Genomic DNA, 15,662 nt, shown 5'->3' on the forward strand with positions numbered 1-15,662 from the left:
GCTTCCGTTTCAGGGCTCTTTCTACTCCATTGGTGTGTGTGCTCACCTCTGTGCCGTTACAGTGTTGTAAACCACGTCATATTGTGTTAGGTCTGAATTCCCGGTAAGGGTAAGTGTCCCTACCTTATTGCCATTACTTATATTATCTTAGTTTTGTACATACTTTTTCATATTAAGATCAGCTTATAAATTTCACAACACGTCTTGCTATAATTTGAACTCTGAATGCATTGAATTTATTGACTTTGTGTGATGGGGGGGAACTGACATCTTTTTTTTAAGATTTATTTATTTTGAAAGAGTTATATAGAGAGAGGGAGAAACAGAGAGAGAGGGAGAAACAGAGAGGGAGAGGGAGAGGGAGAGAAAGAGAGATCAATCTTCCATCTGCTGGGTCAATCCCCAGATAGCTACAATGGCCGGCACTGGGCCAAGCTGAAGTCAGGAACCGGGACTATCATCCAGGTCTCCCATGTGGGTGCAGGGGCCCAAGTACTTTGGACCATCTTCTACTGCTTTCCTAGGCCATTAGCAGGGAGGTGGATTGGAAGTGGAGCAGCCAGGACATGAACTAGCATCCATATAAGATACTGAAGTCACAGGCAGTAGCTTTACTTGCTATGCCACAATGTTGGCCCTAGGAATTGACATCTTAATGCTAATATGTCTTCCTTTCTGTGAACATAGAATATCTTTCCATTTAATTAAGAACATTTTTAATATCCTTCAGCAATCTTTCCTAATTTTCTCCCGAAGGCTTTTCACGTCCTTGTTAAATCAATTTTAGATGAATTACTCATTGTGTCATTGTTTTAAGTGAAATCATTTTTTTTCTGTCACTGCTTCTAATTGATTATTGTTGGTGTATATGAATGCTGTTGATTTTTATATGGTTTTCATCTATCATGTACAGAATAGTTCTTTGCATTCATTTGGATTTCTGTGACTTATAAGCAATTGTATCTTCAAAATAGTTCTTTTTTTTTTTTTTTTTTTTTTTTTACAGGCAGAGTGGACAGTGAGAGAGAGAGACAGAGAGAAAGGTCTTCCTTTTGCCGTTGGTTCACCCTCCAATGGCCGCCGCGGTAGGCGCGCTGCGGCCGGTGCACCGTGCTGACCTGATGGCAGGAGCCAGGTGCTTTTCCTGGTCTCCCATGGGGTGCAGGGCCCAAGGAATTGGGCCATCCTCCACTGCACTCCCTGGCCACAGCAGAGAGCTGGCCTGGAAGAGGGGCAACCGGGACAGGATCGGTGCCCCGACCGGGACTAGAACCCGGTGTGCCGGCGCCGCGAGGCGGAGGATTAGCCTAGTGAGCCGCGGCGCCGGCAGAATAGTTCTTTTTTTTAAAGATTTATTTATTTACTTGAAAGAGTTACACAGAGAGAGAAGAGGCAGAGGCAGAGAGAGAGAGAGGTCTTCCATCCGATGGTTCACTCCCCAGTTGGCTGCAGTGGCTGGAACTGCACTGATCCGAAGCCAGTAGCCAGGAGCTTCTTCCAGGTCTCCCATGTGGGTGCAAGGGACCAAGGACTTGGACCATCTTCCACTGCTTTCCCAGGCCATAGCAGAGAGCTGGATTGGAAGTGGAGCAGCTGGGACTTGAACTGGTGCCCAAATGGCGGCTTTACCCACTGTGGCACAGCGCTGGCCCCAAAAATAGTTCTTCCATGTTCTTGGATATGACCTCCAGTATATTAAGAATGAACAATTAAAGAGACCATTTTTATCTCATTCCTCACTGAAACAGAATGCTCTTAAAGTTTCAAAGTGAGGTATTTTTATATAGAGTATGATTTTTCTGTACATTTTTAATAGATACCCTTTCATCAGCTTACATGAGGAAGTTTCCATCTCTGTTTTTCTAAGTTTCTTTTATTATGAATAAGCATCAAATTTTATAGAACGTTATTTTTTGCATTGAGATGAACGTATTTTCTTATAAATCTGAATCTTAATGATATGTTTTCAGATATGTATCATCTTTACATTCCTGAAAGAGTCAGTTCTATTGTGAAATATGAAATTTTCTTTTTCAACGTGCAGAGTTTAACTATATATATTGTTATCTGGGATATTTTCATATACTTTTAGATGCAAAATCAGTCTATAATTTTATATTGTTCTCTTCTCGTCTTGTGAAGGGTATACTAGCATCTTAAAATGAATTGAGTTGAGCATTCCATATTTTGCAATTAAATTGATGGATTAGGTTAAAATTTTTCTATCCATTTACAGTATTATATTTGAATTTTTAAAATATTTTAAAAATTTTCATTTGAATGGATTGAACAATTATTTTAAAAAATATACAAAAAAATAAGTTACCTGTCCACTCACATCGTTAGCAACCACTCAGCTATTTGGTTTCCAGGCAACTACTTACTATGGTTTCCATTGCTAGTCATTGCATAACTTTAGAAAATTTATTTGAGCAAGAGAGAGAGACGGGGGAAGACACAGATTACAGAAGGAGATGGAGAAGAAAGAGCTAGAGAGCTTCTATCTGCTGGTGCACTCCCTAAGGCCTGCAGCAGGAGGGACTGGCTTGGACTGACCCTCTGACAACCCCTGATCTCATTTTTGTTCTTATAGTTTAGACTTTTCCAGAATGTTGTATAAATGGAATCAGTCCACATGTGGTCTGTTTTTAATTGAAATTTTTATTGAGATAATTATAGACTCATGTGCAGTTGTAAGAAATAATACAGTGGAATACTGTGTACTCTTTACCTAGTTTTCCTCATTTGTAACTTTAAAAAATACTTTATTTGTTTGTTTATTTATTTGAGAGAAAGACAGAGAGAGAAAAAAAGTGTGAGTTCCTATCTGCTGATTTAATCCCCAAATGGCCTCAGTGGGACATGGCAAAGATTGGGGGGCCCTGAAGCTGGAAGCCGGAAGTGGGTGAACTCAATACAGATCTCTCACCTGGGTTTCAGGAACCCAACTACGTGAGTCATCACTGCTGCCTTCCGGAGTCTCTGTTAGCAAGAGGCTGAATTCGGTAGCCACAGCCAGGAGACTAACGCAGGCACTTTGCTGTGGGATAGCGATAGCTTAACTGGCATCTTAACCGCTTAGCCAAATACCCACTCAAGTTTTATAACATTTTGCAGAAGTTGTCACAATCAAGATCTCAATATTGATACAGTCCCCCGATGTTATTCAGATTTCTCTAACTTGTAATCATCCCTCTCTCTCTCTCTCTTTTTATGTTCTGTTTTATTGTATATGTAGATTCTTTTAATCACAATTTGTTTAACTCTCTGGGGGGCATCTGAAAGGCATCTATATTGAGTCTAGTGTTTGATTTTTACAAATAAAAGAATCTGTGAACATTCATGTACAGACTTCTGTGTGAATACGGGTATTTGGTCCTCTAGGGTAAATATGCTCATGAGTGTGATTGCTGGGTCGTATAGCAATTGCACGTTTAGTTGTATAAGAAACTACCAAACTGTCTTCCAGGACAACTATAGCATTTTATATTCTCACTAGCAATGACTGTGTAATGCAGTTTCTTGCATACTTGTCAGCATTTGGTCTTGTCACTACTTTTTTATTGTCGCCATTGTGATAGGTGTGTGCTGTCTCATGGTGATTGTTGACTTTCGTTTCCCTGGTGACTGGGGATATTGAACATCTTTTCATGTGCTTATTTGCCATCTGCACAGCTTCTTTGGTGCAGCATCTGCATGTTTTCCGTCCATGTTTTGATCAAATTGTTCTCTACTGCTGAGTTTTGAGAGCTGTTCATATAGATGCTAGTTCTTTGTTGGATATTGGCTTATGAACATTTTCTCTTAGTCTGTGGTTTGTTTTATTTTACACAATCTTTTGTTGAACAAAAGATTTTAATTTGAAGTCTGTCAGTCTTTCCTTCTACAAATTGTGACTTCAGTGTCAAGAGCCCATTGCCTAGCCATAGCTCTAGATGATTTTCTTGATTTTTTTTCTCCTGAAAGCTTTATAGTCTTACATTTTACATGTAAGTCCATAATTCATTTGGAGTTAATTTTTGTGTAAATGTGAATTTAGACCAAATTCCATCTTTTTTTTTTTGCTTCTAGTTGTCCATTTGCTCCCACACCTTTAGTTTTAACAAAGATGATCTTTTCCCCATTGCTTTGCTTTTGCACATTTTTCAGAAATCGGAAGTATATTTGCATAGATATGTTTCTGGAGTCTTTATTTTGTTCTCTTTATCTGTATGTCTGATGCTCCACCAATATACCATTATCTTGGTTACTTAAGCCATATAGGAAGATTTAATATCTCATAGAGTGATTCTTCCTATTTTCTTTTTCTATATTATTTTGACTATTTTAGGACTTTTGAACTAAACTTGTGTTTGTCTCCAAGAAAGCTTTGCTAGGATTTTTATAGGAATATTATTAAACCTATAGATCAGTTTGGGGAAGATTGACATTTTTGCTATGTGGAGTGTTACAGTGTACCAACACAGTATGTCTCTTCATTCAGGTCTCCTTTGGTTTCTTCCATTAGTACTTTTAAATTTTCACTATACAAGACATAAACATGTTTTGTAAGAATTTTACTTATTTCATGTCATTTGAAAATATGGGCGTCTTTATTTCTTTTCTCTCTCTCTCTCTCTCTCTCTCTCTTTTTAAGGTTTTATTTATTTATTTGAGAGGTAGAGTTACAGACAGAGAGAGGGAGAGACAGAGAGAAACGGCTTCCATCCACTGGTTCACTCTCCAAATGGCCTTGACAGCTGGAGCTGAGCTAATCCAAAGCCAGGAGCTTCTTCCAAGTCTCCCATGCAGGTGCAGGGGCCCAAGGACTTGGGCTGTCCTTCATGCTTTCCCATGCCATAAGCAGAGAGCTGGATCAGAAGAGGAGCAGCTGAGATATGAACTGGTACCCATATGTGATGCCAGTGCCGCAGGCAGAGGCTTAGGCTTCTGTGCCTCAGTGCTGGCCCCTATTTCTGCCTTTTCAATCTGTGTGAATTTTATTTTTTTCTTACCTTTGTAAAGTAGCTAGAATTTCTAGTTATGTATGGAATAAGAGGAGTAAGAGTGAACATCCTTGCTTTATCTTCCTCTCCTCATTTTAGGGAAGAGCAATCAGTCTTTCACTGTTAAGTGTAATATTAGCTGCTGGATTTCCATAGATGCTTTTCATCAAGTTGAGCTCACCCTTCACTATTTATAACTTGCTGAAAGTTTTTCATTGGTTGGTCAGTTTTTCAAGTGCTTTTTCTGTATCAATTAATACCTTATTTTTCTTCTTTTGTTTGTTCATATGGGAGTTGCATTAATTGATTTTCAAATGCTGAACTAGCTTTGCACACCTGGAATGAATCCCATTTGGTCATAGTGTGTAATTGTTTTTTATATATTGATTTGGTAATATTTTGTTGAGCATTTCTGTATTTAAGTTCATGGGAAATGCTGGTTTATAATTTTTTTTCAACTTTCATGTGCTTTTGATACCAGAATAACACTAACTTCATAAAGTTGGAAAGTGTTTTCTCCTCTTCTTTTGTCTGAAAAAGATTGTATAAAATTGGTGTTAATTCCCTTAGTTAATGGTTTTTAAACATTAAATTATGGCAAGATGCACATAACATTTATCATCTTAACCATTTTAAAAATTATAGTAAAATATACATAGACTTCATCAGCTTAGCTGTTTTTCAGAAGATTTATTTATTTATTTATTTATTTATTTATTTGAAAGGCAGACTTAGCAAGAGAGAAAGATCTTCCATCTGTTGTTTCACTCCCAAAAGGACCATAACAGCCAGAGCTTGGCCAGGCTGAAGCCAGGAACATAGAATTTCATCTGAGTCTCCCATATAGGTGCCAGGGGCTCAAATACTTGGGCTATTTCCTGTTGGTTTCCCAGGTGCATTTGCAGGGAGCAATGTCAAAAGAGGAGCAGCAAGGACCCCAACTGGGGCTCATATGGATTGCCAGCATCACGGGCAGCAGCTTAACCCACTACACCACAATGTCGGCCCCCATCTTAACCATTTTTAAGTATTCAGTCTAGTCAAGTTAAGTACATTAGCATTGTTCGGTGCTTAGCTCCAGAACTCCTTTCATCTTGCAAAACTCAAATTCTAACCCATTAAATACCAGCTCCACGTTTTCTCTCTTTTCAACCCATTCTACCTTCTATCATTGTGATTTTGAATACTCTGGGTACTTTAGGTGGCATCATACAGTATTTGTCTTTTTAAGGCTTAACTTCACTTAACATAGCATCCTCAAATTTCATGCATATTACAATGTATGACAGGGTTTCCTTCCCTTTTGAATGGAATAATATTATATACATTATATATGTATAAAGTATGTGTATATGTTTATGATATATATCATATTGTTTATCCATTCATCTATTGATAAACATTTGGGTTACTTCTACTTCTTACCTATTGTAAATAGTGCTGCTGTGAATATGGGTATGCAAATATATTTTTTCAGCACCTGCTGTCAATTATTTTGGATCTATACCCATAAATATAATTGCTGAATCATATGGTAAGTCTGTTTTTAATATTTTGAGGAATGATTGTACTGTTTCCCATAGTGGTTGTACCATTTTACAGTTTTACCCACAGAGCACAAGGATTTCAATTTCTCCACATCCTCACTCACATTTATTATTTTCTGTTACAGTCCTGATGAGTGTGAACTAGTATCTTTTGATTCATATTTCTCTAATGATTTCATGTCATTTGTATATCATCTTTGGAGAAATGTCTATTCAAATCTTTTGCCCATTTTAAAATCATGTTATTTTGAGGGCTGGTGCTATGGTATAAATAATAAAGCCACTCTCTATGACACTGGCATCCCACATAGGCACAGGTTTGTGTCCCAGCACCTCAACTTCCAATTCAGCTTCGTGCTAATGATCTGGGAAAAGCAGTGGAAGATGGTCCAAGTATTTAGACCCCTGCCACCCATGTGTGAGACTCAGGGAAAAGCTCCAGGCTCAGCCCTGGCCATTACAGCCATCTGGGGAGCAGATCAAGATCTCTCTCTCACACACACACACAAATATATATATATTTCTTTTTTAAAATTAGATCATTTAGTTATTTGTTGTTCAGTTTTAGGAGGTTTTGATATAGTCTGGATATTAACCATCTAATTAGATAAGTGATTTGCAAATACTTTCTCCCATTATATAGACTGCCTTTTCACTCTATTGATCGTATCCTTTGATACACAATGTTTTTATGCTTTGGTGTTCTATTTGTCCATTTTTGCCTCTGTTGCCTCTGCCTTTTGAGTGTTATATACAAGAACTCATTGTCAAATCCAATGTCTTGAGGTTTCCTCTTAAGTCTTCTTTGAAAGTTTGATCACTTTGGTTCTTACATTTAGGTCTTTGTTTAATTTTAGCACATGGCACCAGATCAAGGTGCACCTTCATTCTTTGGCATGTAGACATGCAGTTTCCCAACACCATCTGTTGAAGAGACCATTCTTTCCCCAGTAAGTGATCTGGCACTCTTATTGAAGATCCTTTGATCATATATATATGATGGTTTGTTTCTGGGCTTTCCATTCTATTTTGCTGGCCTGTGTAACTGTCTTTATGCCAGTACCACACCATTTGTATTATTGTGACTGTGATACTTGTATGTTTTTAAGTTAGGAAGTGTTAAGTCTTCCAACTTTGTTCTTCTTTTAAAAATTGTTCTGGGGGCCAGCGCTGTAGCTCACCTGGCTAATCATCCGCCTGCGGCACCAGCATCCCATATGGGCACTGGGTTCTAGTCCTGGTTGCTCCTCTTCCAGTCCAGCTCTCTGCTGTGGCTCGGGAAGGCAGTGGAGGATGGCCCAAGTGCTTGGACACCTGCACCCACGTGGGAGACCAGGAGGAAGCACCTGGCTCCTGGCTTCAAATCAGCCCAGCGCTGGCCGTAGTGGCCATTTGGGGGGTGAACCAACGGAAGGAAGACCTTTCTCTCTGTCTCTCTCACTGTCTAACTCTACCGGTCAAATAAGTAAAAAAAAAAAAAATTGTTTTGACTATTTGGGGTCTAATAAAATTCCTTAAACATTTTAGAATGATTTTTCCTAGTTTTGCAAAAATTGCTATTGGAATTTTGATAGAGATTGTGTTGAATCTGTAGATTGTTTGGGGTAATATAGATAGATGTATTAACAGTATTAAGTATACCTATCACTTCTTGGCCTTTTGGCTAAGATCAAGTGTAACAGTATTAAGTATACCAGTCTATGAACCAGGTATGTCTTCCCATTTATGTGTCTACATTGATGTCAGCAATATTTTTATCATTTTCCAACTTGTTTTCCTTTTTAAAATACCATTGATTTTTGTCTATATCTTTTTATTTCCTTCCTTCTGGTTGATTTTCTCTTCATTCTGTATTTTTTCATGTAGAGATGTCGATTTTTTTTTTATTTGAAGCTTTCCTTAAGTGTATTGCACTGCAATTTTCCTCTCACTGTTGCCTCAGTAGCATCCCACATGTTTTGATAATCACATTTTTATTTTCATTCAGTTCTATGTTTCTGTGAAAATTATTAAATTAAAAGATTCCCTTAAAATCCATGTTTGCTGAATTTATTTTTTTTAACATGAATGGTTGTTAAATTCAATCACATGCTTTTTCTGTATCTCTTAAGAAGTTCATACTATTTTTCTTACTTAAAGTGTCAACCGGTGGCTTATATTAACTAAATTTTTGAATGTTTAACTGCCTTTGATTTCCCAGAATAAATCTCACTTCGTTGTGATGCATTATCTTTTTATGTATATGGGAGAATTTGACTTGCTAATATTTTGTTAAGGATTTTCCTGTCTGTTTGTGAGGAATAAATGGTATGCAATATTCTTATAATATTTTCATCTGGTTTTGATACCAGCTAACACTGGTCTTAGAAGTAAATTTGTGAGTGTTCTTTCCTCTTGTCTTTTTTGAAAGAGTTTGTGGAGAATCAGTGTTATTTCCTTCTAAAATATTTTGTAGAATTTCTCAGGAAATCATCTGATGTTTTCTTTAAGGTTTTAACATTGAATTTATTTAATAGCTATAGTGTAAGTTACCCATTTCTTCTGAGTCTTAGTCATTTGTATCTTTGAAAGAATTTGTCCATTTTATTTTGGTTGTTGAACTAATGAGTATAAAGTTATTCATAATGTTCACTTATTATAAGCCTTTAATGTAAGGTCTGTGGTGATAACCCCTTTTTAAATTTCTATGGTATATTCTTTTCTTGATCAGTCTGGCAAATTTGTCAAATTTACTAACCTTTTCAAAGAATCAGCTCTAGGTTTTGTGGGGATTTTTCTCTTTTTAAAAAAAAATCTATATTCTGTTTCATTGATTTATGTGCACATATTTATGTGTCTTCTTCTTGCTTTAGGTTTAACTTTATCATTCTTTTCTAGTTTCTTAAGCTTGGATCATTATTTGAGGTCATTCTTGTTTTATGTTATAAACAGTTAGCTCTATAAATTTCTCTCCAAGTACTACTTTAACTGTATCTATGCTTTTCAATATCTTGAATTTTCATTGAATTCGGAATATTTTCTAAATTCCCTATTACTTCCTCTTTGATTTATGAGTCATTTATAAGCATGTTGCTTATTTTGCAAATAGTTGGGGGATTTTCCAGTTATATTTCTACTAATGATTTCTAGTTCAATTCCACATTGGTTAGAGAACATACTCTGTGTTATTTTAATTCTTTTAAATCTGCTGTGGTATCTTTGAGTCTTAGAACATGGCTAATAATCCCTTGTACACTACAAAAGTGTGCATTCTGATATTGGGTGATGTGTTTTATAGATGTCAGATCAAATTGTTAACTATTATTCAGGTCTTTTAAACAGTTGACAATTTTCTATCTGTTTTATCCACTACTGAGAGAAGAGTGTTGTCTCCAAGTACAGTTGTGGGTTTGTCTGTTTTCACTTTTTTTTTTCACCATGTTTTGCTTCATTATCTTCTGTGTGTATCTATTTTAGATACATGCACAGTCTGGATTGCTGTGTCTTTGTGTTTGAGCTCACCTCTCACCATCTAATGGTTTTGCAGTTGCCTCTAACCAGCTCCCTAGACTCCTGGCCCAAATACTCCTATGGTGGACTTGGGAGAACTTTTCCTGCACTAATTACAAAGAGTGCAGAGGCAGGATTTGATTCAACTCCTACTAGTTATTTCTTTTCTTCCCTCCCTCCCTCCCTCCTTTCTCTCTCTCACTCTTTCTCTCTCTCTCTCTCTCTCTCTCTCTCTTTCTTTCTTTCATTTGGCAGAGTGAAAGTGAAAGAGAGAGATTAATCTTCCATCTGCTGGTTCACTCCCCAGTGGCTTCAATGGCTGGGATTGGACCAGGCCAAAGCCAGGAGTCAAGAACTCTATCCAGGTCTCTAGATGGGCAGCAGGGACCCAAGTACTTGGGTCATCTTACATGGCATATTAGTATCAGAAGCAGAGCAGCATTGCAGGTGGTGGCTCAACCCACTGTACTACAGTGCTGCCCCTTCTTTTTGGTTCTTCGACCTAGGCCTAGTGATGTAGAGAGGTAGACCTATGCAATGGATCTGTAGTAGTTTTTTAATTCTTATTTCCTGCCCAGCCTCACATCTCCCAAACTCTGCCCCTGCTTTAAACAGTGAACCGGGCTCCTGTTCCTCTTTTTTTCCCATGGAGCACATTTAATCTCCTTTGCTTTGTAGGACCTGAATACTTGGCTATTGCCTGTTGTGGATTTTGAGGCCAGTGATCTCATGGTTTCAGTTCTGTGATTTGTACTTCTGTTCAGTTTCTGGTCCATAAAGATGCTGATTATTTTTGAGCCTGTCCTATATTTTCTTGGATTGCAACCTTTAATATTTACTCACTGTTACTCTGAATTTGGAGCAGAAGTGTATTAAAATATGAATATCCAGAACTATTTTGACCAAAGTCCTCGTCATGCTGTGAAAAGTGTGTTGAAATCCTTCAAGTGCTGTATAGTATTGTGTTATATATATAGGTCACATTATTTTTACCCATTCACTGGGTAGTTTTGCCGAAACTTAAATTTTACAAAATAGTAAATTGAAACAAATATAGTTCCATGACTTAAGTTTTGATTTAAAAACTACATGAAAACTGCTAAGTTCATTTCAAGATATTATGCTATATGTGAAAGGTGAGGATAACTAACTCTGCAGGTAGGTGAACTACAGACACTTGAGGCAAACAAATGGGAAGCAGCTATGGCTTAAGTTAAGCAACAGATTAGGCCCTATGAAGGCAGATCATAAACAGAAAAGAGAATAGAGGCCAGCAGTAAATTCTTAGGACTATCCCAAGTGTAGATGTTAAAAAGAAGAATAAGAACCCATGAAGAGAGATTGAAAAAGAGGCATTGGATATATAAGAAGGAGAGTTCTAGAATAATATTCGTTATCATACACTCACACAAAAAGGCACTCGGATATTGAGAACCAAGATAAACAGTAATCTGAGAACAAGATCTGAGTTCTGGGGCCTGGCATTGTAGCCACTGCCTATAACACCAACATCAGATATGAGTACTGGTTTGTATCCTGACTGCTCCATTTCTAATGCAGCTTCCTGCTAATGCATCTGGGAAAGCAGTAGAGGATGGCCCAAGTGCCTGGGCCCATGCCACCCATATTGGAGACCCAGATGAAGCTACTGGCTCCTGGCTTTGGCATGGCCCAGCCCTGGCTATTGTGGCTATCTAGGGAGTGAACCTGCAGAGGGAAGATCAGTCAATCTGTCTCACTCACTCTTGCTTTCTCTGTTGCACCCCCCCTCTCTACCACTCTACCTTTCTAATAAGTAAATCTTAAAATAGAAAATACTTGAGTTTTGATTTCCACCAGCTAAAAGGCTTTGGGTTAACCAACTGGGCCTTGGTTATTATATCTATAAAGTAAGGAATAAGTTATCTATGTGACTCCTTCTACCTCACAAATGTTATATTTATGTGTTTTAATAAATGGAATATTGATGACCTTGAGAAAACTGTTTTGGTAGAGTGTAGAATGTGATAGAATGTTAAGGTGATTTCTTTAATCCATGATATGACACCCTATCAAAGGGAGAGAAAACATATTATAACAAAAGTGATTAGATAACAGCATTCAGATTATGTTTGGAATATACTTTTGAATCCATCAAAATGCCTGGGGAGACAAAGTAAACAAAGTTTCTCTTCTAGTTATACTTGAATGATTTGGTTTAACCAAGTGAACCATCAGGTTTTTTTCATGCTTTATACGTTACATTCCCTAACAAGACAGATATATGCATTAGGGATTTACTTTGGAGTACGATATCTTTATTTAAAGACTCTATTTGATTCAATATGGACCTGGATTTGAGGGATGATAGAGTAACAGAATTGTTAGTTTGAAAACTACCACATAGGTCACCTGTGAAAACACTTCTAGCCAGTTGTAAGGAATGAACAGAACACCTTAAGGATATTTATGATTCTATTATGGTGTAGGCACCTGCATAAGGTGGAAAGGCCCTCATTTGTCTCCAGGATGTTCTGTGAGCTACTTTTTCTATGTGTTTGGAGACATAATGTCCAAATCTGGAAGCATTCTGCCACAAACGAAAACATGTCACCAGGCATACTTTAGTTTTCTAGTTTATTAAAAATTATGTAAAATGTGTACTATTTGTAGCATTTTTTTTTCTTTTTTTTATTTTTTTTTTTGACAGGCAGAGTGGACAGTGAGAGAGAGACAGAGAGAAAGGTCTTCCTTTTGCCGTTGGTTCACCCTCCAAGGGCCGCCGCGGTAGCGCGCTGCGGCCGGCGCACCGCGCTGATCCGATGGCAGGAGCCAGGTGCTTATCCTGGTCTCCCCTGGGGTGCAGAGCCCAAACACTTGGGCCATCCTCCACTGCACTCCCTGGCCACAGCAGAGAGCTGGCCTGGAAGAGGGGCAACCGGGACAGGATCGGTGCCCCGACCGGGACTAGAACCCGGTGTGCCGGCGCCGCAAGGCGGAGGATTAGCCTGTTGAGCCACGGCGCCGGCCTATTTGTAGCATTTAGTTAAGATAGTTTACAAGGCTACTCTAGAGCTAAGAAGTTAACATTCTGTTCTATCCATCTTTGAGATCTATTATCAGTTCACCCTCAGAATAAGATTTATGGCTGGGACATAAAGTCGTTTTCAAGTCGTATACCAACTCTTCCTTTATAGACTTATGTCTGACTTGTGATTGAGGAAAAGCTCCTAGGCCTTGGGAATCCAGAGTGAGGGTGGGCAATGAGAAGAAGGAGAAAATATCTCTCCAAGTGCTATGTTTGTGACTGCAGTGCCACTGTCATCTGCTCATGCATCCCATTAGGCAGGTGCCTGGACCAAAGCTCCTCCAGTGGGAAGCTTCGCTGGTTTGCACTGGCAGAAGAGCTGACCCAGCTCCATGGAGGTGGCCACATTCTCCATTCCCCTATTTTTAGTGCCACCTTCAACCCCTGCCTAATTTCTGACTGCTACTGATTCAAAACCCTTAAAGTTGTAAGAAGCTTGTCTCTCAAAGTGGGTGTTTTTATTTAACAGGAAGGCAAAAAAAGCTCAGCAGCAGTTTGCCTGTGGGCGGTGTTCTTCACAAGGTCACAGCTGGCACTCGGTTTCCGTTTATCACACACTCCCCGTTGCCCATGTGGTCACGCTGGCCTTTATGCTGTGTGTAGTAGATTGTGTTTTGCCTGTTGCTGGTCATTTTCTGTTAGAAAGTCATGACAGAACGGAACAGAGAACTTCTGAACACAAATACAGCCCATTTTACATTTTAGCATTTGATGATTGCACTACATTCTTATCAATAATATCTTCCAAAGTAGGTTTATGGCATTTTGCCCATTTCATAAGTAAGGCTTATAAATATCAAATACTTGCTGTTAATAGATGAAGGCACTGATTGATAAAATATAAATTGAGATCCTTCATTTTGAAGACTACTTAGTCATCAGAAACCATTTACCTCTTAAAGAGTACAGCTTTAGGAAATCATTGAACAGATGCTAAGAAAAGCTCAGATGATACAAAGTATGCAGGTATAGTCCAGTTTGGATGGACTTTTGAATAATGAATAAAATATCTTTCTTATATTTCCTGATTTTCCTGCTTAAGATAAGGCAGAGAATAAAGATTGAAGTAAATAGATTGTCTTGAAAACATAATTTTCATTGATGTAACATTTCAGGGACCATATCCAGTATGATCAATGTGTGTAATGAATCATAGCTCTAATACTCTTTCTTCATTTGTGTTTAACAGTGACTATTTCTTAGCCTACATCCAAAGTCTTGCCCATGTACATATTAGTAAATAAATGGAGATTTTAAGATTTAAACAGGTAGAAAGGAAAGTGCAGAAAACAATCCTGGATATGGTGCAAAATAAGATTGTAAAATTGTGAATGAACCAGATCTTTAAGAGCTTTTTATAGTCAATGTATTAGTTTCCTGTTATTACTATAACAACTTACTGTAAACCTAGTAGCTTGAAGAAGACCTACTAACAGTTTTACTGTTTCTGTGGTTCAGAAGTCTGGGCACAGTTTGGCTTGGCTGGGTTCTCTGCATAAGGTCTCACAAACCAAGCTGTCAAACAGGGCTGTTTTCCTTCTTGGAGGTGTTGAGAAGCCTTCTGTTGCAGATTCATTCAGCATGGTGACAGAATCCTGTTCCTTCTTAGACTTTCCATGTGACCCAGCTCTCTTCAGTTCAGCAGTGGTCTGTCAAGTCCTTCTCATCTTTAGAATCTGACTTCTTCGACTACCAGCTGGAGAAATTTCTTTGTTTTTGATGCTCATATGATTAGATTAGGCCCTCTCAGATGTGGGAGCTAAAATTCTTCCCACCTCAAACATGTTAGGGTTTTGTTCTGACGATTATTGTCTGATTTTAAGGAGAGTGATATAGTCAATTTTGTTTTTTAACGATTGCTTTGGCTATAATGTAGTCAATGATTGTCTTGAGACTACCTTGACAGTCATGGGGGCTCCTGAGTATTTTAAGAAGAAAGGCATTTCAGACAGTATATAATATGCTTACAAAATCTCTGGAAGAGTTAGGGGAGGAGACATAAGCTGCTTCCCTATGATTGCTGCTACAATAGTACCAGAGAACTGGCCTACCTCTTCCAGAATCAGATCAAGGAGGGGAAAAAAAGAAGAAAAACAAAACAAAACAAAACAAAACAAAAAACCAGCAGGCTGCTGTCCCTGGTGCTGAACTCACCACCTTAACTGTGATCTCAGCGATCATCAAGCTGCTTCCAGGGCTGTTGACTCTGGGAGCCTATTGCTTGAACTGCACTTCAGAAGTTAGGAAACCTCTACTAAAACTGTTTCCACAGCTTGTCTGCTAGGTTCACTGCCTTTCTTCACAGGGCTGACTCTGATTGATAGATGTTAAATCTCACTTGCAAGGGAGTTGGGCTCTCCAGTCTTGCAGGACAGGAAGGTCTTTCAGGAGAAAACTTCAACAGATATTGAGAGAACTCATCTAGTTTATGCATCCACAGAAAGCTGCAGCAATGCAGTTTATTAATCATATTGTTTTGGAGCCGGCCTTGTGGCATAATGGGTTAAACCCCTGCCTGCCAACACCAGCATCCCATATGCTGGTTTGAGTCCTGTCTGCTCCACTTCTGATCCA

The 15,662-nt window shown here is 38.4% G+C and overlaps 1 protein-coding gene across 8 annotated transcripts in view; it reads left to right on the forward strand.

The window, feature by feature from the left end:
* TBCEL (tubulin folding cofactor E like) overlaps positions 1-15,662 on the forward strand; it is an 89,346-nt gene that overhangs the window by 64,259 nt on the left and 9,425 nt on the right. For 7 of the 8 annotated variants that reach the window (XM_062197219.1, XM_062197217.1, XM_062197215.1 and 4 more), the window contains one exon: positions 7,390-7,482. The exons of the other annotated variant lie outside the window; for it this stretch is intronic. In XM_062197219.1, coding sequence (XP_062053203.1) covers positions 7,390-7,482 — 93 coding nt within the window. The remainder of the gene's footprint in view (positions 1-7,389; positions 7,483-15,662) is intronic. 8 annotated transcript variants of the gene reach the window in all.

Source organism: Lepus europaeus, chromosome 7, assembly GCF_033115175.1.
Source record: "Lepus europaeus isolate LE1 chromosome 7, mLepTim1.pri, whole genome shotgun sequence".
In the NCBI taxonomy this organism is placed as follows: domain Eukaryota; kingdom Metazoa; phylum Chordata; class Mammalia; order Lagomorpha; family Leporidae; genus Lepus; species Lepus europaeus.